At 44.3% G+C, this 26,265-nt stretch overlaps 1 protein-coding gene and 1 long non-coding RNA gene across 10 annotated transcripts in view; one reads left to right on the plus strand and one right to left on the minus strand.

Moving 5' to 3' along the window:
• Positions 1 to 5,177: 5,177 nt before the first annotated feature.
• EXPH5 (exophilin 5) overlaps positions 5,178 to 26,265 on the minus strand; it is a 67,367-nt gene continuing 46,279 nt past the window's right edge. For 5 of the 9 annotated variants that reach the window (XM_032357810.1, XM_032357812.1, XM_032357815.1 and 2 more), the window contains 3 exons: positions 22,863 to 22,911; positions 16,088 to 16,223; positions 5,178 to 12,877 (listed from right to left, as the gene is read on the minus strand). In XM_032357810.1, the coding sequence (XP_032213701.1) occupies positions 7,509 to 12,877; positions 16,088 to 16,223; positions 22,863 to 22,911 (5,554 nt within the window). In that variant the 3' untranslated portion in view covers positions 5,178 to 7,508. Of the gene's footprint in view, positions 12,878 to 16,087; positions 16,224 to 22,862; positions 22,912 to 25,241; positions 25,323 to 26,265 lie in introns of those variants that run through there. The other 4 variants (XM_032357811.1, XM_032357817.1, XM_032357818.1 and 1 more) reach the window with 2 other exon arrangements.
• On the plus strand, positions 20,514 to 25,246 carry LOC116598656. The gene is made up of 3 exons (XR_004289129.1): positions 20,514 to 20,659; positions 24,098 to 24,303; positions 24,848 to 25,246. It is a non-coding gene; the product is annotated as an uncharacterized LOC116598656 (long non-coding RNA).

The raw sequence follows: 26,265 nt of genomic DNA on the forward strand, positions 1-26,265 counted from the left end.
CGAAAGGGCCCCGCAGCGAAGAACGTCCGTGTCCTTCGGGAAGTGCCTTCAGCGCAGGAATTTCACTGGGTCCACGTGGTGCGGAGCCACCGTCACGGCCCCTCTGACAGCTCGCGTCCACGCCGGCACCAGCCGGATCGGCTCCTCTCCGTGCAGCGCCGCTCCCTTCTTCCCAGTCTCCCTCCCCTACATTCTGCTTTCCCCCGTGTGTTTTCGGAGCACCCACCAGCTTAGGCACAAACCTCAGGGCAGCAGTTAGGCACTGCGGTATCAGAAGTCAGGGTGGACAGAGGTCTTGCCCTGAGCCTGGCAGGCAGGCGACCTTCCCCCTCTGTCAGGAGGCTCTGGTCCCCTGAATTAACGAGGTGTGACTGGTCTTGGTCACTCCTCAGAAGCTGGAGGTGGGGTCCAGGAAGAGGCTGGCAGGAGCCCTAAAGCCCAGGCAGCCTTGTCTGCCTCCCTCCCCCTACCCCTTGATCTCCATTTGCTAATTATTTTTTCTTCTTTTACCGGCTTATGCTTCCAATCTGTTCAAAGAAAATAAAGCATTCTGCTTAGGCTGGGTGAGCCGGGGCGGCCACAAAGTACAGAATGGACTCTGGGACTCTGCACCCTCTTCACAGAGCTCCAGCCAGAAATGCCAGAACCAGGCACCTCCTTTCATCTCCCGCCTTTAATTGGGTTACTCAGCATTCTTGCTATGACCACTTTATACTGGGGCAAATTCCTCCCCAGTTCTGTTGGCCTATTTTGGTAATACTGAGCAGAGGTCGTAGGCAGTGTTCTTTGTATTTTGGAAAGAGTTTCAGAAACTGGTGGTTAACCACTGGTAAATTGTAGGGCGAAAGCATAGCATTATTTAGTATTTCACTGATAATTTTTAGTGTGTGGGGCGGTCTGCATGCTTTCAGTAGAAAGCATTGCTGTGCTCTAGCTATCACTTTGAAAAATTGTGTAGAACACATTTTATTCATATTCTTCCAAAATTGAACTTTAAAAATTTCCCAGAGATAATCTGAGGGTTAGCTGGTACAGGACGATAGTAAAATACGGCCTAATATATTACATCCTATTGCAGTAATGCCAGTATTTTTCCAGAACACATCAAGGAAGCCATATAATTGAATCTGAACCCTTGTTTGGCAGTACTGAGTCTGTACCAAACGGTTTTCTTCCTCACTGCCCTCCGTATCTTTAAAATTGTTCTCTTTGGATCAACCAGTGCCTTGACTAGATTCTTCATCCTAAATTGAATTTCAAATACATATTCAATGCCTGCTATGTTTTAGACATTATTCTCAGAATTTAAGACTCTTGTTTTTTTTTAATATTTTATTTATTTATTTGAGAGAAAGACAGTGAGAGAGAGCATGAATGAGGAGAAGATCAGAGGGAAAAGCAGACTCCCGGCAGAGCTGGGAGCCCGATGCGGGACTCGATCCCATGACTCCAGGATCATGACCTGAGCCCAAGGCAGTCACTTAACCAACTGAGCCACCCAGGCGCCCCAAAACTCTAGTTTTAAAGAAAAACAAAGAGGCTGTGTGGTGAGTGCTAAAGTAGGGGTGTAGAGAACTCTGCAGATCGGGATTGTTGCCTCTTACAAGCCAATAGGTTTGAAGGACATGCTGTCGAAAGACACAAGACTCCTGGGTCAGAGACAAAGGACTATATTATTCATTGTCAGGGTTTCCTGTTGGTGTGTGTTGGATTCCCCATGTCCCCTGTTATGGGCAGAACAGTGTTTCTCCATAATTCATATGTGGAGGCACTAAGCTCTGTGACCTCAGAATGTGTATTTGGAGATGACATGATTAAGTGAGAGCAGGCTGTTAGGATGGGGCTCCATCCAATCTAACTGCTGTCCTTATGAGAAGAGGAAATTAGTAAACACAGAGAGACACCAGGAATGCTTGGGCACAGAATAAAGACCCAGGGAGGGCGTGGGAAAATGGCAGTCCTCTGCAGTCCAAGGGAGAGGCCTCAGGAGAAACCAAACCTGTCAACATCTTGATCTGGGACCTCTACCTTCCAGAACTGTGCGAGAATAAATTCTGTTGTTTAAGCCCCCCAGTTTGTGGTATTTTGTAATGGTGGCCCCAGTAGACATAAATAGCCCACAAGTCTGGTGGGGACAATACGAAAGTCCATCACAGATGTGTGAAGTGTGTTGCATTGTAAGAGAAATGCACCAGATTCAGGGGATTACTGATTTCACAGCAAGGGGACTCAATCCTGCTCTTGGCTAGAGGGGAGATGTGATCTCGTCCTTCAAGGTTGCTGGCTACAAATATAGGCCTAGGAAATGGCCTGTGTGGGGCACCTGGCTGGCTCACGAAGTGGAGCATGGGACTCTTGATCTCAGGTTTGTAAACTCAAGCCCCATGTTGTGTAGAGATTACTTAATAAAACCTTCTATTAAAGTGGGGCGCGCCTGGGTGGCTCAGTGGGTTAAATCCTCTGCCTTCAGCTCAAGTCATGATTCCAGGGTGCTAGGATCAAGCCCCGTATCAGGCTGTCTGCTCAGCAGGGAGCCTGCTTCCCCCCATTTCTCTCTGCCTGCCTCTCTGCCTATTTGTGATCTCTCTGTCAAATAAATAGATAAAATCTTAAAAAACTTTTTTTTTTTAAAAGGGAAAGAAATGGCATGTGTAAACCATGGTCAAGGACTTACATTCTTGTAATTTTGCCCAGCAAAAGTGTTCAAGACCCATGGCTGACTGTTTCTCCCAGTATAAGTATGCTTCTCCCCCCACCCCCCCAGGTTGAACATACCATTTATCCCAACTGGGCACATGTAGCAACGGACGTAGTAGCCTCGTATGTTTCCTTCTAGATGCACACATGCATAGGCAGGTTGGTTTGTTTTTACTCAGTAGTACCTCATGCAAATTCTAAGTCAACTTACATGTTTCTACTTTATGATTTTTAGTGGTTGCATAACATCACATACGTGGGTGTTCCGTCATATATCCAGTCCTTTTTTATTTTTTTAAGATTTTATTTGTTTATCAGATAGAGATCACAAGTAGGCAGAGAGGAAGGCGGAGAGAGAGGGGAAAGCAGGCTCACCACCGAGCAGATAGTCCGATGCGGGGCTCGATCCCAGGACCCCAAGATCATGACCTGAGCCGAAGGCAGAGGCTTTAACCCACTGAGCCACCCAGGCACCCCTATCCAGTCCTTTCCTATAAAGTGTTCACTTTCAGTTTTGGCACCATTGTAGCAATAAAAATTCTTACCTGTAAGTCTGTATACACCAGGGCTCTTATTTCTGCTGGTGTGATTTCTGGGGAAAATGAATACGTGATTCCGTGTATTGGTTCTCTCCTGAATTGCTGCCTTCCTGGTCATTACAGAGACCGTGTCTCCCATGACAAGTCCAACTCCCTGGAATCATTTGAGAAACTGCTGCTGGAATTTCAACGTAATGTCTATTTTGTCAGCCCTGTCAATGCATTTGTGAGCAAACTGGACATGCTTTAATAAGTCCTTTTTTTTTGACCTAAGTCCCCTAGAGAGGCTTTTAGTCTACAACTCAAAATCCTGGCTCATGCAATGTATTTTCCATTTTAATACAATACTGTACATATTCAAGATGACAACACTCTCCTGTCCTTGGTAGGGACACAGCCTTTTTCTAGAAAAGATGTAAGATTGGTACAGATCCGTTAATTAATATTGCATGTCTTATATTTCAACTGGAAAGAACAGTTTATCTTTTACCAGTGCTACTGGGCAGTAGGTAACACTCCATGTAGCACTTTTCTTCCTCTCACAGAGAAATGCCAACCTTCTTTTCTCCTCTGTCATGCAACCAGATAGACTGATCTTCATGGGTCAGTCGATTGCTTTTGGGTACAAATGAAAGAAGAGAGAAGCAAGTCCCTGTGTTTTTTTGAAACTACATATAGCTGATCTCATTCAAGAACAACCAGAGAGATTTGTGTGAATGTTTTTGGTCCCCCTCTCTGCCACACCTTTTTAGAATTCTTCCTGAAACTTTCACACTTAAAAGTAATCATTTGAGGATGGGAATAAAAACCAGGTCAAACGTGCATCTATTTAAATCATTTATTTCAACATAGGCATTGTTTTAAATTTGCACCTTATCTTGTAACACTCCTCATATCTACAGAACAGGATTGAGAAAAGTACATAAAAGGATTATTTGACCACATTTTAACAAAAGTGCTTAAGGCTTACCTGTTTCAGAAACACAGGTGTGCCAGTCAGAAAGAGCCTCTAAGTGGTAATACATTCACAAACTTGCTGGGAAAGTAAAATATTTACAAACTCACTTTGTACATTTAAACGGGATATTCTAAAGCGTTATCACTACTGTTAACAATAAAATCTTACCAGTAAGGCCTCCTTAATCCTCTGGCATTCCACAGAGTATAGTGCTTTTATGCAGGTGGGAGTTTTTCAATTTTATTCCCATCTTCACCATAAGCTAAGTGGGTTTTCTACCACTATTTCTAGTACAGACATACATTTACCTCCTACACAAAATGGTTTTTATTCACTTTTTGTCAGTTGAAACCTTGTCAGTAGCAGTTGGAAGTTTCATTAACAGCCATGTATTTATAAATGTAAGGGGGTAAATTATTCAGAAGGAGGTCTCTAAAAATTAAAATAATCTCATTAAGCCACCCCTGATTTTTTATGTAGGCTCCACGCCCAGTGTGGAGCCCAATGCGGGGTTTAGAACTCTCGACCCTGAGATCATGACCTGAGCTGAGATCAAAAGTCGGTCACCTAACCGACTGAGCCACCCAGGCACCCACACCCTATTTTAAATAAACTGTACACTGTGAAATTGAAGTCCTTTATCTAAACAAGTTAATAATTTAAAGATACTTATTAGAAAGGATTCCCTCATGATTTACTCCATTTATGTGAATATTTATTTTAATAATGATTAGAACAGAAGTGAGGGGTATAAAAATGACTATTATAAATTACTATAGCAGTACCAAAAATGAGTATTAAAAAGCAATTCATATGTTAAAAATATATAGAAATTTGCTGTACTTCTTTAACGAAGCATTTTATAAAAGTATAAAACTATAGAAGGTGCTGGTTTTTTTTTTTTTAAAGATTTACTTATACATTTGAGAGAGTGAGCAAGCAGGGGGAGGGGCTCAGGGAGAGAGAGAATCTCCCTGCTCAGTGCAGAGTTTGATGTGGGGCTCCATCTCACAACCCTCAGATCATGACCTGAGCTAAATTCGAGAGTTGGATGCTCAACTCACTGAGATACTCAGGTAGCCCTAGGAGGTGCTCTTTTTATGAATTTTCTGTTTCTTTGATTCTTGAGCCAGAGTAACAAGCAAACATTACAAATAGTGCAAATGAGCATCAGCAATCAATTACCTTTCAGTTCAAATATGAGACTCCAGTGCAGAGCAGAAGGGCCTCAGAGTAACTGCTTATCCTCACCTTAATTTAACTAACTTGTTACAGCCTAAACTCAGTGAAATATAAGCTAACTTCATTTCACCTCCTATAACATACGTGTAAACTCGAGTATTTACTGAAATAGAACTTGCAAGTGGACCATTTTTCAAAAATCGCAACACTTAACATTAAAATGTGAACTCTGAATGTCTTAAAATCAGAAGGGAAAACCTAAGTCATGGTTTATAAAACTTGTACTTAAATAGTCAGATAAATAGAAGGGGAAGGGGAAAGGCAGAATTTACAAACATAAATAAGAAAGGAATAAAATGTTATTTCTTCTTTACGATTTAAGGGGAAATATTCAGCACAGTTGATTTAAAACTCTATTATCAGTCTCTTTGAGCTTGATATTGGTCAAAGCCTGGACTTTAAAACAATTTACAGATTTGAGGAATAGCTTTCATGTCAGTTACCAGATGTTTATTAGTTTTGGGTTTCATGGGAATGATGTAAAGCAGCCCTGGTATTTTGCTTCCAGGCAAGGCAATGGGTAGGAGGATAATAATAATATAGCTCTTTCTTGCATTTCTATCAGTTCCAGATCTCTATATGCTTCACCAACACTATCATTATCCTTAATTTATATGGATGATACAGACTAGGTGAGAAAAATGGAGAACAGAATTGGGTCAGGAAGCAACTATGAAGCAATCCGAAGGAAATCCACTCATGTGGACCGTCACAGCACTAAAATCCTGGAGGGCAGGCTTTCTGGAGTTTGAGTTCCAACATCTGTTGGTGTTTATCCTATTAGGAGGGGAAGTTCCAGAAGATCTCCTTGGCAGTTAAAGAGTTAGAAAACCAAGGTATCAGGGGGTATGAAGAAGGATAGAATGTATATATTAGATAGAATGTATCTAATGTAGTCTAGATACATTATTGAAGGAGTCATAGTAACAAGCACTTAGAGTTATAGTTTCTCAGGGGTTTGTTCTGCCTTTAATTTCCAGGGGGTCTGGTAAATGGTCCTGCAAAGAAGCCAGTGAATCCCCGTGTTTCTGACCTGACTCAGCAGCATTGTAGGGGCTTGGCCAAAGCTACTGCTTGATATTTGTGACTAAAACGTGCACATGAAATCAAGCGTCCTATCCTGCAAATAAAGAAAATCGAGAAATGGGGAGTCCTAGAGAAATGGGGAAAACCAGCTGGGGGGGAAGAGCTGCAGGGAGGATGGCAGTCCCACGGAGGATGTCCACTTACCTGCATCCACAGGCATGCTCCCTTCCTGAGCAGGAATGCTGTGGCCAAGCTGCCTCTGCACCATCGTGCTGCCGGCCTGAGTCCTTGACAGATTAAAATTCAGCCCTTAACAAATCAGCCGGTCCCTACAAATGTCTTCAAAGGTATTCCTTGGAGTACTAATATTTTGGGCTTAATAGGGATTCAGCTCCTCATTTATAACCTCAATAAATACATCAAACATCTGTCTTCCGGGCTTCACTATGGAACTAATAGGATGCCTTTGTGAAAATGCCCTTATTTTTGTGTAAAAGGAAAAAAAAAAAAAAAAAACAACAACCCTAAACCTCCTAAATGCCAGGTCAAACAGGATGATACCATTGACTCCATGGCCATCATCAAGACATTTATTTAATATCTTGGATATAGGGTATGGAATGGAAGGGGAAATATAGAGTTTTCTAACTACTAACTTACTGAAGTTACTAGTTTTGTATGTGCCTCGGGTATTAGGGCTGCGTATCAAATGAAAGGTGTAAAAATTTAGGGAGAAAGTAAAGCAGAAAGCCAAAACTGGACAGTGGGGAGAAAGGCCAAGAACATATACAGAGGGAGAAAACAGCAGAGAAGGCCCCCAAATAAAAATTCATTTCCTCTAGAATTTAGAAAGCATATATATATCTATATATATCTATAGATATATATAGTGTAGAGAAGAGAGGTTAGAGAATTCGGGTTGTTTCAGAGCAGGTGCTGCTCAGACCAGATCTTTTTTATACTGTCCTTCTCAAGGGCATACACATTTACACTTCATTTCCATACAAGCTTTTGGTGGAAAGGTTAGGCATTTTATTGAAGAAGGCTCACAGTTCTGACTCTTTGTCATTTTCATCCAGATAATATTCATCATCTGTGGTTGTGTCTGTGTCACAATCTGAGTCCAGTGGATTCTCTTCATAGATATTAAGTGGTGTGCTTGGAGATAAGGCATCTTCTGGCATTTGGCCCAGAGGAGAATTTGAGCCAGATGGCTCTGTTGGATTAGGAGCACTAATCACGTCATCTTTCAGGAAGCCAGGGTTCTTGAGAAAGCTTGGCTTCCATAATCTTCCTTGTGTGAGTGACCTCTTTACGTTCTCCAAGAAGGCCAACTGCTGTTCTTTCCCAAAAATTCCATAGTCAATGGGTCTGGATATAGACGTGGCAGACCGGGGACCCATTTTTGTCCTGTCACTGCACAAAGCTGGATTTTCATTTGCATCACAGGAGGAAAGCTCAGAAAAGGATCTGAATCTTCGACTATACCCACCGTTGCTAGAGAAATCATTCCCTAGGGTCAGCTGACTCAGGGCATTGACAAGAGACGTGCTCTCAGACAAATGGCGCTCCCTGACTTTTGGAGGATGACTTTTGCGTACCAGATTACCGTGCACACTGATGCTTTTTAAACTGTTTGAGTGACGGCGGTGTGGTTCAGGTTCCCCCTCCAGAGATGAAGCACTTTGTTGCTGCCCATAAGTGGACAACGGGATGCTCCCTCTGGATTTCTCTTCAGGCTCCAATGGAAAAGGAGGGTTCAGTCCTTTCTGATGGTCAGAGAAGTCTGCTTCCCGGAGGCTGGGGAACGTCAGTTGGGTCAAGGCCGCTGACTCTCTTTCCAAGGTTTGAGCTACTGCTACGTCTTTAGACTTCTCATATTTGGGTGATGAGTCTGAGACATTTTTAGACTCACTCTGATGTAGTTGTGACATGCTGTTAGACTTCTGATTGCTTAAATGTGTAGAAGCTTCTCTGTCAGATATTACAGTCACCTTGAGAGAGTTCTCGGATTTCTCAACACCCATCACATCGCTACTCAACCTGCGTTCATCTCTGGATTCTACGGGCTTTGGAGCAGGCTCGGGGGACAAAGCGTCGCACTCTGGTGTGCCAAGAGACCAGCTGTCCAAATCACAGCTGTTCCCACTTTGGGGGAAGATAGTAGCTACATGTCTTCTGGGGCTTAACTCTTTAGCTGAGAATTTTCTGCTGGCTTTGGACATGACTGCCCATCTGTGTTTAACTAAAGATCTATTCTTCCCTTTTTCTGGGTCATCCAAGCTGGTTTTATTTTTATTGCTTCCTTCAGGAAGCGAAGATTGATCCCATGCCAACTTCCGTATTTCGTCTTCAGCTTTGCCATTCTCTGTCATACTTACCTCCTGACTCCTTTGAGGTCGGTCTCTGGGTTCAGACTGCAAACTGTCTACATCTGCTTCACCTGGACAAGTCCCTTCGTCAAGGTGTAGATTTTGCAAAACTGGAGTAAGAGCAAAGACCTGGCTTTCCGAGTCAGAAAGTCCTTTATTAGTCTCATTTTGGCCATGTGTTCTGGTTTCCCCTCTTACTTGTCTGGGCTGCGATCCACGGGCGCATCCAGCTGTGGCTTCGCCTATGGTATCTTTCTGAGGGTGTTCCGCAGTTCCCGGAGCTGTAATCACCACAGCCTTACCTGTACACTCCTCAGAACTTCTTCCGGTTGGGGAATTTTCAACAGTCTCTTCTGAGCGGGCTGGAAGATGAGAAGAGCCACAGTTAACCAAGTTAATGGGCTGCTGACAGTCTTCCGAGTTCTCTTCTGTAACTTTTTTTCCCTGAAGCATTGATGAAGGGCGCAGGGTTTCACTTGGCCATTTCTTCGCTCCCTCCTTTCTGCTCTTTGAATCACCAGCAGGTGTTTTAGTGAAGTTATCTGGGGAAATCTCTCTAGTTTTCGATGGTCCTTTATGAAGAGAAACATCTGTCTCTGTAGAAGCCATTTCCTGTAATGTGAGCTCTGAGGGTCCAAGGTGTGGTACAGCAGTCATATCTTCAGTGGTGTGAGAGAGAAAATGGCTCTTCTCCTGGGCAGAGCTGACCAGCCTCTTTTGACCTTCAGACGAAGGTGTTCCTGATTGCTCTTGTGGAGAATCATTTAGTTTGTCCTTTTCAAAAGCATTAGGAAATGCTTCAGTCTCCACTTTCATTGATTCTGGATGGGAATCAATTTGCTGTGTATACTTTTCAAGAAAGTTGCAGAATTTCTTGCTGTATTTCCTTGGCAGAGTGTAATATATCGAAACCACCTCGAGACATTTTACATTATCTTCATCACCAGAAACAGAAAACATACTAGTGGTCTTAAATTTGTGTAATGCTTTCCCACTTTCTTTTCTTGACATGTCTGAAGAAAAAGGTAAAGTGTCTTCATTTGAAAAGAGACCTGTCTTGGAGGAAGCAATTTTACCATCCTTTTCAGTATGTTCTTGGAAGTCTTCCTTTTGAGGGTGTCTTTTGGGTAAAGAACAATCGCTAACAGGCAAGTTTCTTTCTGGAGGGCTAGTAATGGTCTCCCAAGGTTTTAGTGTTAGAGCACAAGCACCTGTGTTTGAGGCCAAGGATTTTTCTCTTTCATCTCTCCCATTAGAGGCATCTTGTGCCCCCGAAGGACAAGACACAGCCCTCTTGATGAGGAATGGAAGTGGTCCTTTTCTAACAGAAGCTGATCTAATGGTTTTCATATGTGTCATCCTCTTTGTGGCTTCAGATGCTCCTGAGACCGAGTCTGACACGGCTTTGGAACGTTTGCTTTCTGACTCCGAAGAGCTGGAACTGAATTTGTTTGATGTGTACTTCCCTACCGGGTCTTCCACCTTATTCTTGACTTGGAATGGAAGTGGGTCATTCCTAAAGGAAGAACGCATTATCTTACTTTCCAGCTTCCTGTTATTGATGAGGAAACTGGCTGATTTTCTTGGCGAGATACAGTAAGTTGTGTGACCCTCAGGACACTTGGAACTGCCTTGATTCATTTCCCTGTGGTTACTTTTATCACTTGATGCCGATCTGCTTTCCGTGTTGCTTAACTTTTCAAAATAGGATATGCATCGTCTTATTTTTCCTTTTCCTTTTCCCTCCCTGCAAGGAGGGCAGGAATGACATTTGACAGCGTCAACTACCTCATCACGTACGAGCATGAAATTATCATGACTCCTTTGGTCTTCTGAGGAGCTTGGGGCAAACTGATCATTTTGGGGTTCACTATCATTGTCTTTTTGTTCTCCTTCTCCCAGAGATGGATCTTTGCCTGAAGGACTTCTCCTGGAGAACGCCGTTGTAGAAGGAATCACCAGAGCCTGGAGTAAAGAATTATTCGATGGTGACGTATCAGGTAGGATAGCTGAGGACAGATCTAAAGAGTCACCTGGGATCTCGTGGCCAGCCGCTGACTGGCTATGGTGCATAGAATGAGTCGTGCTGCGTTGTTCTTTCTCAGCATCTAAAACAGCAGACTCTTCTGGAAACTGTGCATTTTGATTATCAGCAGGTTCAGAGCTCCAGGGGTGATTTCTAATAATGCCTGCACTATCTTCACCACTTACTCTTACTTCCTGGTGACACCCTGGATCTGGGCCGGGAAATGATGTTCTGCTTTCCTGAATGAAAGGAGGGGTAGTTGCTGAGCCAACTTTTCTATTCCCGGGATGATAATTACTATCTTTTTTTAGTTCGTTGGATTTCCCTCTGTGTGATAGATGAATTTTGGATATATCTCTCTGTTTGGAACTTACTGTGGTAGATGCGTTCCAAGCAAATCTTCTGCTCTGGGCTGAGTCCTGAAAGATGGGATCTCGAAAATCGGGGGAAGGGTTAGAGATTACAGTCTGTGCATCAGGTTGGGGCCTTTCACTTGTCATGTTTGTCTGGTCCATCTTGTTCAGTTGTTTATATTCTCCCAAAATAGAGTCATTCAAGTCTTTCTCATGGCTCACTTCTGTGGCCAAGATATTGGGTGGGTTTTCAGTAAGAGGTGGAGAATCAACTGAATTCCTTTTGGTCACGGTGACTTCTGTATAGGTTTTTCCTGGAAGAGAGGCAGGCCTAATTTTCTGTGCGGTGACGGCGGGCTTCTGAAAGATAGGACTCTGAGGATTCCCTCTGTCATCAGGAATCTGGGGGAATGAACTTTTGAACGTAGATGCTAGAGTCTGAGCAATGCCAGATGAATAAGATTCTTTGTTTATGTGTACATCCGTAGGAAGACTGTCATCTTGACACACTGATTTACCAGATGGGATGTGATAGCCTGGACCAGTCATAGCACAAACATTTGGTGTGTTGAAATGAGTCGACTGGCTCCCATTACCTCGTGACATCTCCATGCTCTCCAGCGTGGGTGTCGGAGAACCAAACTGCCAGGGGTGTGGCTCTTCTTGTCCTCTGAACATATCTGTTCTGTAACTAGAAGAAAACGATCCCCAGTGTTGAGAAGGAACACCATGGCCACGAGCAGCCAACACACTATTTGCTTCCATGGGAATCATTTCAAAGTCTCTGTGGGAAGAAGGGAAGAGATGCCTGCTTTGAGGAAACTCAGACCAGGAAGAATGTTCCTCCTGTGGGTCCCAAAAAGGACTCTGTCTAAATCTTTGTTCCCCGTTTCGTCCAAAGGTGTTGCTAGAGAAAGATCGAGCAAATGGGTTTTCCTGAGGGTAGAATGGCATATTCTCTGAGTTCTCAAATGGGTCAGGACTCATTGCATTATCCATGGGGGCATTAAAATGAACACCTTGGTAAACACTCTGTGAACGGTAGAATCCGTATCTCATCTTCTCCTGAAAACACCTGGGATACGCATACGGGTCGGCAGTGTCGATTTCCATGGGCGAGGGGGCCCTCGGAAACTCTTCCTGGCTCTGCCTATCTCCAGAAGAATCCGCTCTATTCCATATGATGGAGGACAAAGGAGTCCTCTTTGGGCTCTGCTGGTGCCTGGGTGGTAGAAACCCACTCTTGTTCTGAGTGATGGTTGGAAAATGTAAGCTTCTTGCTGTGAAATATCTTGTAGCTGGTGAAGCTGATCGTTGCCTGCTGTCGAAACACAGAGAAGTACTACCAAAAGTATTCTTCCGCACAGAATCTTCTTTTAGGAGCCTGGGCTCCCTCGTTCTGTACATATCATAAATTGTTTTTGTTCTTGGAGAAAAGGTTTTAAAACCTTCCCTAGGGGCTCCTGGCCTCAGGATGTCATAGATAGACATATTAGAAGTTTCGTTATAGTGGTCTTTGTGCCATCCGGTGATATTACCGTGTGTATTCCTTCTAGAGTAGAAATGACTGAACTGTGTTCTCCATCCATAGTTGAGAGACGTTGTGGTAGTCACGGAGCTTGGACACTGTTCCTGAGCCAGTTTGGTATCCAAATCATCCAAAACTGAAAGGAGAATATGAGTCAGCTTTTTTGTACAACATTTACAATCTAATAATAATTTGAGTTGTTGGGGCCCCTCAACAAGAAATAAAATAATTTAAAATTTTATTTTTGTTTTTTTAAGTAGGCTCCATGCCGAGTGTGGAGCCCAACGTGGGGCTTGAACCCGTGACCCTGAGAGCAACACCTGAGCCCAAATCAAGAGTTGGATGCCTAACTGACCGAGCCACCCGGGTGCCCCTCTAATTTTATTTTTATATAAATGTGGTGACATATGTTTTGATTATGTTTTTAAGATATTCTGAATTTTACAAGGTTGTGGAGGAAGTTTCGTTTTCATTCTTTTTCAAAATTAACTTTCGATAATGCCTTAAGGACATAAAGCTACATTTTTTTCCCCCAACAACAAAATTTTAAGTGTGTATTTGGCTTTCTTTTTTTTGTTCATCTTTTGTGTCACCAGATAGTTAAAATATTCCCCACCATGTTTACCTCAGAAGGTTCCAATAAAAATGAGAATCTGTAAATAACATGTGATTTCTCAGTTTATTGTTAAATAAAAACAGCATTACTACCAGAAGCTTAAGCATGTAATTTATAAACATACTTACTTGGATGGATTTGAGCAATACAGAAAATTTAAAGTTCTATACAATATTGCTAACTGATATGCTAATGCTAGATTGTTTTCCTGGAAAAATAAAGACCCCACTATCACCCCTATAATATCACACTTTCTATGTGTCAGCCCTGGTTCTAAACACTTAATTTATTAATGCATTCAATCCTCACAGAACCTTATAAGACTGACACTATTACTGTTCTCGTTTTATAAATGAGGAAACTAGGCATGAACAGATTAGGTTGTCAAGGTTGTCGAAGTGACAGGCCGTCTATCTGCTGTGTCCACATAATATAACACCTGGGCCATAAAAGCTCGCTTTTCATTTTTTAAATGAACCATAAAGGTGATTTCACTGCAAGCTCATGATGTTACAAAGATTTGGACTTGTTGTTAGGCACGGTTGACTTTTCTCTCAGTGGCAAGGTTGGAGGGTGGTGTCCAAGTCAGAGCTCAGTGACCTCCTTCTAATACGGAGGACCTGGGGTAGCCCAAAATCAGAGACCAAGCTGACTAGGACCCCAGCCTCTGAGACCACAGACAAGTCACAGGATACATTCAGTCTGTTGCTATTTCTTTGAATTGTGTTTACTTACTCATATATGACCTCTTTTCCTCAAGAAAAACTTGTCAGATTTTTAAATAGAACAATTATCTTTTAAGGTTTCAAGATTCCCAAGGACCCATTTTGTCATGGATACAGTTTTATCATATTCATGTTATAATAAATACAAACAAGTAGATTATGTATTTATTGAAGAAATGTTCATTCATGACAGTCAAATATGGTGTGAGAAATAAGTTATGGGATTATTTAAATTGCTGAAGAAACCACAACTTTCCTTCTGAGTTACATAAAATGGTGCACTCTCAGGGGCGCCTGGGTGGCTCAGTTGGTTAAGCATCTGCCTTAGGCTCAGGTTTTGATCCCAGGGTCCTGGGATCGAGTCCCACATCCAGCTCCTTGCTCAGCCAGAAGCCTGTTTCTCCCTCTCCTGCTGTTACCCCTGCTTGTGCTTTTTCTCTCTGAAAAATAAATACATAAAATCTAAAAAAAAAAAAAAAAAAAAGGTAACATGCTAAAGTTTAAAAAGAAATGGTGCACTCTCTCCTTGGTTCCTTAAAATGATTTGTCATTTAAAAATTTCATCTTAACCCTTCAATGACAGGGAAAGGGAGGCATATCAGTATTTGTGAATTTGGGTGGGATATATTTCTAGATATATCAACTGTGTTCAGGCAGGTGTCAAAGAGATTTCTGATGTCTGTTCCAGATTTTCCCAACCCTACAGTACTTGTAAGCTGGTGCTATTTAAGTCTGCACAGCCACCGGAAGAACAAATCTTGAAAATCTGTACCTAAGGAAGTCTATAGGGAATCATCCCGAAGAAAAAAAATTATCTCCCGTCTCTGAAATAATTCTACTTATCCACACACACAAAAATCAAACAGTGCCAAAATGTAAGCCAAGGTATAAAGAAAACACAATTATGTCAAAATTATATCATGAGTAAAAAATCTGTCCTTGAAACAAATTATAATAAAGTCTCTTTGATTGCTGTTCTTCCTTTCAAGCTAGTTGTAGTTTTTTCCCCCCTTAAATAAAGTCTTTTGCTACCTACAAAAGCAATATATTTGGGGAAGTATAACAAAAAGATAAAAACTCCTGGATTCCTCCCCAGATGTAACCACTTTTAACAACCCCATAGGAGGATTTTAAACTATTCAAAAAGCCTGTTATATTCATTACTCTTGAGGTTAAAAAAAATAATAATCTGTTCTGTGTTTCCTTTTTATTTTCAGAGAAGCCAAATCTTTTTTTTTTCCATGTCATAAACAGTAGCTCTCCTATATTAGCAAACCTTTGTTGTGTAACAGATTTTCCTCTGGGCTATGTTTCTCTGAAGCAAGTTCTCTGCCAGGAACCTTGTAACTGAAAGGTCAGCCCCCTCTCCCCCAGATGGGTGTCTCTCCCTGACCAACCCCCTCTCCCAACACAGCATCCAGTGGTGGTCATTAACTCTGCAAATGGAATTTAGTTCCTCAGCGTGAAGCTGGTGAATGACTTCAGAGCTGACTGTTCCAATGGCCAGGTTTTATTTTGATACAGAATAACCTAAGGAAAGGGGAGCTATGCTTTATAATAATAATAAGATCCACTTGTATGTGGCTCCTTTCGAACGTTTCTGTTTTTATTGCTATCTGTTGTACAAGGTTAATTGTTTAACAACAATTAGGTTTCGTCACATGCATTTAGGTACTGATTGGGAACAATAAAAGTCCATTAGGAACAGTAAACTTTATATACGTATTTCTTAGAAATGCATTTCCTTTTTACCTAAGGTTAACTATTAAACATTTTTTATCATTCCACAGATTTATCAGCCTGGGTCTGAGCATATTTGTTTAGATTATATTTAAATAGAAGATTCTGGAATATTTGTGTTAGTAGCATGTAACAGCCTCCTCTTCAGATAAGGGAAGCAAAAGGTTTTCAAAAATACATGGTTTGCTATGTCTGGAGCGTTTTAACACACACCACAATCATTATTTGCTTTAGTTCCGGGCGTCAGTTTCACACATAGACTTACCTTGGAAAAACTCATTTTCTAGCAGGGATGCATCCCACGGAGGCACGCCACTTCCCTCCCTCATGCTTGTGGGCCTGGGGACAAATGCACTCTCAACTGGCGGATTTTCCAGAGGTGAGCTGTGTATTTTTGCCTGCTAATTTTGAGACAGAAAAATACAATATTATTTCTGGACCTTCTCTAGCTAGAATACTCACATGTCCCCACAAAAAGCTCCCAAACCTAAAATTCTTAGTCTAAGGAAAGCAAATCAATTTTTCTAACACTTACCTCTCAACTTAGAATGTTTCATTATTTCTGTCATTTGTAAGTGATCATGAACTTCTCTACACTTACACTAATGGTTTTTACTCTGAGTCTTCAAGCAGTGTATTGAGTTTCTTTCTGCCAGGTACTCCTACAGACACAGCACGACACAATCTTAGGGAGTTTCCCAGAACACAGGAAAGAAACCGACCTCTCTTGAATTGGGAGAGTTGTCTCCATGGCCCCAAAGGCTGGAATTTTGGATTTCTTAACACTGTTCCTGCTCTATCAAGAGCTGGCGAGCTGAAGCTTGCACCGGACCTTAAGATTTGTGAACATGATGCTTTAGGGGGAAAACAAAAACTATTTCTAGCCACAGAGTTCATTCAGAAGGGCAGACCCTCCCAGACAGACATAAGCAGCTGAAACAGTTCTGGATCAAAGGTGCTAAAAAGTATGACCTTATAAAGTTTTGTTGCTGTTGTGAAGCACTACTGCTAGCAAGACAGAGCTTAGGGGAATGAGGCAGCGTTAATGTTGTCCTGTCTTAACAGCCACCGTTGATCTTGATTTCTCCAAATCTATCACTGCCCTACTCTCAAGCTTTACTTTGTCCCCATGACCTCGGGGGATCCTGCACTCCCACGCCTTCACTTTCTATTGCCGAAACTCCATTTGCATTTCCTCTGTCACACCGGTTCTGGGCTCTGTGGCTCTGCTCTAACTCGTTCTGCTCCTGTCCCTGAACAATGCTACCAGCCACTTCCCATTCAGTCTCTGCTGTCCACTCCCTCATCTACCCAGCGCTTGCCGCTTGGCTCCCACAGCCCCTCCAAGTTTTCTCCTTCCCTTTGATGTTTGAAATGTTACCTTTCATCTCCCCTTGAACGCTTAAGACCAAATCTCTAATGTTTCCCAAGCTCCAACTTTTTTACTTCTCCATCCCAGGTCTGTCCAGTTCTAAATCTCAGGTTCTCCTGATTTCTATACTCCTTACAATCTAGGATTTTCACTCTGGCCTGTTTTCATTCTCAAGATCACTTATTTCTCGTAGGGGCCCTGCCCACGTTTCACTGACTTAGCGGTTTTCAATTCTATAGGCAAGGAATGGAAGGGAAGACATGCCGACATTTATGAATAAGAGAGAAACAATCCTGCGATCACTTTTGTGGGTCATTGGATGTAATTAAACACATTAATATGAGAACCAGAAGTCAACAAATACAGAGGCAACGTAACTACAGTGAGATACCAACTGGATAAAACCAACTGTAATAAAACTGGAAACAAGGGGTGCCTGGGTGGCCCAGCTGTTGAGCGTCTGCCTTCAGCTCAGGTCATGGTCCCAGTGTCCTAGGATCAAGCCCTGTATCGGGCTTCCTGCGTCTCCCTCTCCCTCTCTCGCTGTCTCTCTTTGTCAAATAAATTAAAAAAAAAAAAAAAAAACTGGAAACGAATCATTCATGCAGACTAGATGCATCTGATTAAGAGAAGAGCATTGTCACTCAACCATTCTGACACCCGAATGAACTTCAGCTTTCCTCTGTACAGACCAGACCACATCCTTTTTGGCTTCCTGGGTCATATGCTTTTATAATGAAAATTTACACTTAAATGAAAAACACTTGAACGGAGGGTCCAGGTGAAGAGATGAACATCTCAAAAGCCGGGAAGGGTTCTTGCCCCCTAGAGACCCTGTCTTTGGTCCCTCTTGAGGCTTCTGCTAAAAGACCAATGCTACTCGTCCAACATGTTAAGGACACTTCTCACACACAGAGGTACAGATTATATGACGAAGAGAAAATACGGAGAGTTTATTTACACTCAGCTTTAATGTGCAAGGACATACTGTTCCGTGACAAAATGGTTAAAAAAGCAACTGCCAGTCAATGGCAGGTACCAGGCATACGATCTCTCCAGAGACCCCTTTCACTTGAGCTCTGTGTGAGCAGTTACTGTGATTATTAATTATAATTATTAGCAGCAGGAGCATCTGCTCAGTGAATATTCCAGGCAACATGGGTTTTATACAGTTACCTTATTTCATTATTTTAACCACGCTATGAGGTTGGTACGATTATTACTGCCCCTTTGAGACAAACCTCACTTGGGAGAAGGGAATTTGCTCCAGGTCACACTGTGGAGGGAAGGATTCCTTCCCAGTCTCTGAGATTCCAGAGCCCAGGCTGATCCACCTCTCTTCACTGTTCTGTTAGCATATTGTACCCCAGATCCCAGCTGGAAGCATCTTTTGAGGCCAAACGCGGGTCTGAGATGCTGAAGAATGTACCGGCACCTAGCACGGGGGCAAACTCCCCCGGGGCCCAGACACACACGATCTTCCGTCGAGGCTCTGTTCTGGACTCAGAATCCTCCTCAAAACACTGCTCCGTGCCGTGAAGTTGCCATAAAAGATGACGCCTACGTCCCACTCCTGGCCTTGAGGGTGAGGCTTGAACACCCCCACGCAGCAAAATCCTGTTGAAATGCTCTTCGACCTTCCATTTCAGACCTTCCTCCCCAGCTCCCTTCCAGGGCCCCGTGCTCCAAGCCCACTGCACCCGGTTCCCGAGAATGGCGCACCCTTCCTCCTAGACGGCCACGGGTGCTCCTGATCTTTGCTCTCTTCTTCTCCTGGAAAACAGCAACGCATCCCTCAGAATCCAGCTTGTGGATCACCGTCACTGTGAGCCCTTCTCCCCGAAAAGAATCAGTTAAATAGTGTTTTTGTACCTATTACGGTGCCTGTTATTATACCTGCGATATCCTGTTGAAGTTGCTGACATTCCTCCCCCGGCACTTTACCACCGGACCCCTCTCCTTCCTGCCAGACCCCACCCCGATCCAGGAAACCAAAGATCTGAAGACATATAGATCGGGACCCTGCAAGCAGACCCACTTCTAAAATAACTACGAAAGCCTAGTATCTGCCCAGCATCCAGCACGGAATCAGCAGGTAAGAGACTCACAAAGATTTACTGAGCCGCACGTCAACACCATCTTGCCACCGTCCCTTTGTCCGCTGCTGAGCGTCTCTATCACGTTTTGTCCAGTCCCTTGATGCCAACCAGCTTATCTTTGAACAAAATCACTCATGGATTCCAATTTCAACCTACTTTCAAAATATCCTCTCCCCTACGATACTTAGAACAAGTTAAAGAATTAAGTAGGGATTATCATTCCCATTCTGCAGATGGAAAACAGAGTCTGGGTAAGTGCCTTCCTTAGGTCATAGGAATAATAAATGGTGGCCTTGGCTGCTCTCACTGATGCGATCTGAACCCCAACCCTGTTCTTTCCATTATGTTACTTTTTACCGGTATTCTACTCATGCACATGACCTCAATCAGATGGCAGACCTTTTGGATGAAAACCTTGCTTTAAGCGTTCCAGCCCCTCTAAGCCCACGTAGCTATCGACTGACTGATGCTCTATACCGAGGGAGAAAATTACATATATGAGATTTCTAGTAAAGATCCTTCTGTAAATCAAGACATACAAGATTTTACAGTATTAGGACTTGGAAAAGCATCTCTGAGACAAGAAAGCATAATGGTCAAACACATGAGTTCTCCACCGGAGAACTCCTAGTTCTGCTCCTTACTGGGGGTATAACTTTGGACAAGGTAAACTCTTGGTGCCTTTGTTTCTTTCTTGGTAAAATGAAGACACAATAGTAATGATAAGAGCAGCAAAAAGCAATAAGTGAGTTAATTGCTGGAAATACTTCAGCCTGGTGTCTGGCACTTAGTGAGGTTACTTGTTGGCCGTTCCTATTTTTCCATGGTTTCAGAGCAATTCCCAGAGGACTCCTCCCGAGGCCTCCCGTCGAATGAACTGGAAAAGCGTACCAAAGAATGAGAAGCCAGAGTGTTGGAACACTGGCTCTTAAGATCTCAGTTCTGGTCTCAAACATGGCACCTAAAATAGGCTGAGCCAAATGAGGCCTGTTACTCGCCCCGGCTCCCTCTACCGCTCCCGTCCGCAAGTCTGACACAAACAAACCTTGTCACAGAGTAACCTTAGCCCATTTGAGAACTTCCCAGGGTGGCCAGACCTGTAGGGCAGCTGTCGGAGTTGAAGCCTGAGCTCACTGATGTTATCACACACCCTGGCAAAGTCAACAAATTAATTTTTCAAGGTGTTGCTGAATTTGTTCTCCGTCTGCTCTCCTGCAAAGGTCAAGTCCACCAGTGCACCTGAAGCTGGAAAGCACTCATTCATTCCTTCTTTCCATTTCCGAGTGTTCCGGTGGTGCCAGGCCCTGCGGTGAGGCAGGAGGAAGACACAGTCCTGGCCTCGGAGAGCTCACACTGGCCCAGCGTCGTAAGTACACTGGAGATGTGCGTCTGGGGGTACAGACCTTGCATGTCACCTCACTTGAGGTCCAGCCACAATCTGTTCAGAGTGCTGGAGGGATCAAGTGGCCAAGGCCGTGTGTTTTCTCTCTACTCTCAGAAATGGTGACTACTTGGACCTGGGCTGCCTCACTCGAAGGAGGCGGCCACACTCCCTGGGGCAACGTGCGCTTCAGGGAACACTAGCAATTTCTGGAGATATTTTTGTCTCTCATGGCCGAGTGGAGGAGAACTATTGGCATCTAGTAGGTGGAGGCGAGGGTTGCTGCTGAACAGCCAGTGATACCCAGGGCGGCCCACACAGCGTGGGATTCCTCAGCCCAAAAAGGCAGAAGTCCTGAGGTCGGGAGGAATGCTGAGCTACAAATCTCTAACGTTCTCTCTAGCTCCCCAAATGCTGTTTTCTGAAACCCTTTGCTACATGGCAGCTGTTTTCTCTTTGAGCGGAAGGTCGTCTAACAGTGTAGCACCATCTCCTATAAAATGCCCGGTCCCCTTTGTAACCAACTTCCTGCTAGGCTGCCAACCAAGCGATGAGAAGTTCATTACCTCAGATCTTGGCAAGAACCCCTCAGCATCAACGGCTAACCTTCAGCTGTTTGTAAGCCAAGGGATAAGATTTCCATGAATAAATAATGGAAATCTACATGTCCTACAAAACCTTTGTTTTCTCTCTGAATTTTTATAAAAGCCATTAGCCAGAGTCAACAATGACTGTCTTGAGTTTCATTTGTTTTCCCAGCTCTCCCTTGCAGAGGGACGCATTTCCGAGCAGGGAAACGATTAGATCTGAGCAGCACTCAAGAGTGCCAACAAAAGTTCATCTATGAGTCCTGAGACTGGGTTTTCAAATCCTGAGGATTCCTAATTAGCTCTACTGTTTTATAACTTCTAGGCATTTGCACTTCTTTCTGTGTTCCTCATATACTTCAGACCCCATAGCTCCCTCCTGGTAGGGGAAGGTGAGCTCCAAGTCCTTCTTCAAGGAAAAGCGAGAGTATGGGAGCATCCTGGAGCAGGGCCGGACGCACGACTCTCCAGCCCGTTGCTCCAAGACAGGAGCCCCTGCCCCTAGCAGGCCAGCAGGGCTCAGAAGCAAACAGGGCTTTGGGGTTGACAGAGCTGTAGGCATTACTGACTTCCGGCTGTGGAGTTACAGAAACTCAGATTTTCTATTCTGGACTCTACCATTTACCAGCGACCTTGAACATGACCTTCAGATTCTCTAAACCTCAGTTTCTTCATCTTTAAAATGGGGATAATAATAGCATACTTTGTAGATAGCCCCTAGGGATTAAGTGGAATGATCTCTGCCAAGTGCCAGGTGATAGCAGGTTCTCCAAGAGAGTGTGAAGTGTTCTTGGTGCTGGGGTCATGACTGGGGCTCACACTTAAGGAGACAGCACTCGGTGTTATTCGGAAGGAAGTGGCAAGCCTCTGAAGAGGAAAGGGGGCCTTCTTTTGTTTCTGGAATAAAGAACCTCTGTTTATATGTACTCCTCACCATGAATTCTACCATGCTTTCTGCAAAAAGAGAGAGACTGGTAGGAGTACTAAGACTCTCCTGCACTCTTAGGTCCTTTCCGACATTCTTTTCATCTCCGAAACATGAGTCACACAAAAGACACAGGCAGGTGAAGATCAAAAGTTAAGACCATGAAGCAAGACACAGCAAATGTCTAGCTGCTTGATCTTGTAGGCCTGTGAACACAGAGATACTTCAGTCTAAACGGTGGGGTCAGTCCCTCCTGGTGAACTTGTCCCAGCCAAATGTATCCCACAGATCACTGGCTTCCACTCTGAACACAAATGATGATCCTGTCGAGAAAAGGTCAAGCCCAGACCCACACTGGCTTGCAAGAGTGCCCCTGGACACCTCCAGCCTCTTCCACTGCCCAGTGCTCGAAGGCTGTACTGTACGGGAGTGACCGTGGTCCCAAATCAGAGATGCCACAACGGTGTGAGGGGACACACAACGGCCTCCCTCCCTCCCGGAAGAGCCAACTGGAGACCTACAACAGTTGGGAAACTTTGAATTCTCTAGGGCAAATCTAAGCTTCTGAAGTAAATTTAAAGCTGAGCCAAGGAGAAGCCTATTTGGGTAGGCAGCCAACCACAGATTGCACTAATGCTGAATTCCTTGGCATAACCTTAACTTTCCAGTTACTCACCGTAAGGACTCGCCTCACAGACGCAGGAGGTCCCGGGTGGTTGTCGCATCTGTGGAAAGAGTGTGAAATAATTTCTTTGAAGAAGTGCCCAACTTTTACCAGGAGGAAAATCAACAACACATCTGCTGTTATAGCTTAATAACCCGAGAATATATTAGAGGTATTTCTAACATCCTGTAGGAAGACATTTCTTGGTTTGTGCACTGTTGGAAAAAACCTCAGAGAGCTTTTCTTAGGACTGTTTAGGATCGACGCTTCCCATCTTCATCACTTAGGTAGCCAAGAGGAGATTACATAATGGTGGATTTGGATGTGAGTGCAGCATCAAGACAGAATAACAAAAAGAGTATTCATGGGTTGCAGGCTTACTGTGCATCAATACACATTATGTCAATTAAAGACATCACTCTTGGGGTGCCTGGGTGGCTCAGTGGTTAAAGCCTCTGCCTTCAGCTCAGCTTATTATCCCAGGGTCCTGGGATCGAGCCCCTCATCGGGGGGGTCTCTGCTCAGCAGGGAGCCTGCTTCCCTTCCTCTCTCTCTGCCTGCCTCTCTGCCTACTTGTGATCTCTCTCGCTCTCTGTCAGATCAATAAATAAAAATCTTTAATTAAAAAAAAGCAAACCCTTCAAAGATGGCTTCTGGTGTTTAGTTTTATAAAGATGCCTTATTCACTAGGAAACCATCTTGGAGAACAATCACGCTTTTACTGTTTATGCTGCTTCTCCCAGTTTCAGTAGAAGGTGAAAAATTTACAAGACATGGGTCCCAAATTGAGATAGATTTTGATCTTTTAGATCCATAATCCTATGCCAGGGGGCACTCTGCCTGAATGACAGCTCAAGATTTAATAGACGGGGATGACTCACTGCTCTGTAGAAAATGAGGTCCTCACCGTCCCTAAGAAAACAGCAAAGGGAATCGAGCATTAAAACAACGAACCAGGACTTTGGGTCAGATCAGCTGAAAGTGGCAAGATACGGTTTTCCTTTATTGGAACTCCTAGCTGCTCCATGGTTCCCCAGAGTTGGGCATAAAACCTGGGAAGCCATACAGCTTTAGATGTTGAAGATATTCAGCTATAGCTGACGGTTTAGCTCGAATTTTGAACAGAAATGGAAATTAATATCATGGACTATGTTCCACATTACTCTGAAACACCAGCTCTAAAAGAAAAATATCTAGAACTTGAATACTGAATACTGCTCTTATTTTTATTCTTCTTTTCCCCACAGCCTTACTGAGCCTACAGGCTGCCTTTCTGCCACCACTGTTCTGAGTGTTACGGAGGAAACCAACAGGACTGAGATAGGGACCCTGTTCCCTGAGAGCTTTTGCAGTAGGAACGATTAGATACATAAAAAGTCAAAATATAAGCAAAGAGGTGATGCGGACAATAAGGACATGTTGAGTTAAATGCCCTGAACATGCAGAGGCCACGGTGAGCACTTGTGGGGGGTGAGCAGGGAAAGGGACAAGGGGAAGGTGGGACGGTGGCGGGTGAACTGGTGTGAAAGGTGGGGAGCAGCACGGGCAAAAACCTGGAGATGGGCAAGAGCCAGGGAGCTCGGGAACTGGCAAGAAACTCAATTTTGCCGGAGCCAAGAGAACATGCCAGATTGGGAAGAGTCTTTCCAGAGCCCCGGGGGCTGTAGCCCTCATGGTGTGCCCACGCGGCTCCCCAGGTACCGAAGCTGATTTGGAGCGTGGGCAGCTGGGGTAGGGATCCGTTCCCGGGACTGGCAGGAGGGCAGAGGATGTGACTTAGAGGGTGGCAGGAGCATGAGAGAGTGCCACCGAGTGCAAGGGAGTGCTGTGCTCCGTGGGGGATGTGTGTCCCCTGACGGTGTGCAAGGCCGAGTGTGCCCTTGTGGATTTATGGGCAGAGGACTCAGGTGGCTTGGGGGCCCCGAGTCTCTGCAAACACTCTCGGGCCCTCCTAAAAGTGAATTTCTGTTTCTAATGTGAACGGCTTTTGCTTGCAGAGTGAATGAAAGCAGCAGTGGTGTGAGGGGACTCTGCTGGTAGGAGTCCTCTGGACCAGTGATCGCAAGGGACACAAAGCTACCGCATCTTCTGCATTCGCTCTCAAGCCCTGCTGAGGCCACATCCTGAAGGTCACTCACTCCACCTACAAAACTTCTATAATTTCTCTCCCGACTCCTGTCCATCTTTCCTACCACCAACAGGGATCTGCCTAAAATGCACGTGCAGTCCCATTGGTCCCCTGCTTACCGTCTTACAAAGTATTACCCAAAATCTTAATTGATGCAAGGCTCTTCTTTTGTCTGGTGAGCCTCCCGGACCCACCCCCCACACCCTTCACGCCGTATCCCCCAACACTCCGCTCATCTCTAGGTACCTGTAAGCTTGACTTACCGAATTTATTTCACTTCCATAAAATACTCTCTCGTCTCTCCAGCTTTGCAGAAGCCATTCAGAAATTCTCACTCAGTACTTGAGAGTGTATGTAGCTCAAGAATATTCTTTTAAAAAGCAGGGGGCACCTGGGTGGCTCAGTGGGTTAAAGCCTCTGCCTTCGGCTCAGGTCATGATCCCAGGGTCCTGGGATTGAGCCCCGCATCGGGCTCTCTGCTCAGCAGGGAAACTGCTTCCTCTTCTCTCTCTGCCTGCCTCTCTGCCTACTTGTCATCTCTCTCTCTATCAAATAAATTAAAAAAATATTAAAAAAAACAAACCAACCAGAATCCCAGGTGACTTCCCCCACGCAGTGATGCGGCACGCTCCGAGCACGGGCCACTGAGGAGCTCCGTCTGGATGACCACGGGCCATGCAGACCCTCCGTGTCCCAAATGGACTCTGTGTCCTTCTTCTACGTCTACTCTTTCCTATCCAGTCAACGATCTTGTAGATTCACAACCAGAAACCACCCATACCTCTCCACCCCCCCAAGTATACCCCAGTTATGGCATGAACCATCTGCTGCCCTCCTGTTGGCACTAGTTCCCTGCCTGTCCCTCTCCCTCCAAGTTTTGTCCCAATCCGCTCCCTACTCTATAGCCAGAGCGATCAGTGTAAAGTGAATCTCGCTACTTCTGGGTGTAACATTTTATGATTCAAGCTCTACCCTGCACCGGCAAGGCTCTGTACAACCTAGTCCCCATACACTCTGCATTTGTACATCCCTCTGCCACAGGCACTTGGCACAGCTCTGAGCATCCGCACGGAATGTATCTGAAACCTCTTTCTACCACGTGTGTGCCTGGGCAACTCTCCTCTTCTTGAAAAACCATGACTGATGTCATCTTCCCTGGAAGACCTCTCGGGCTCGAGACGTAATGTACCAGACACTCCCTCATACGTCGTGCTCCCAGAGCACGAGGAACTTCCCCACCGGAGCACCAGCATTCTACGTTCCTCTCTTTCCTTTCTGTCATCCCCA

This window comes from Mustela erminea, chromosome 9 (assembly GCF_009829155.1).
Source record: "Mustela erminea isolate mMusErm1 chromosome 9, mMusErm1.Pri, whole genome shotgun sequence".
NCBI lineage: Eukaryota > Metazoa > Chordata > Mammalia > Carnivora > Mustelidae > Mustela > Mustela erminea.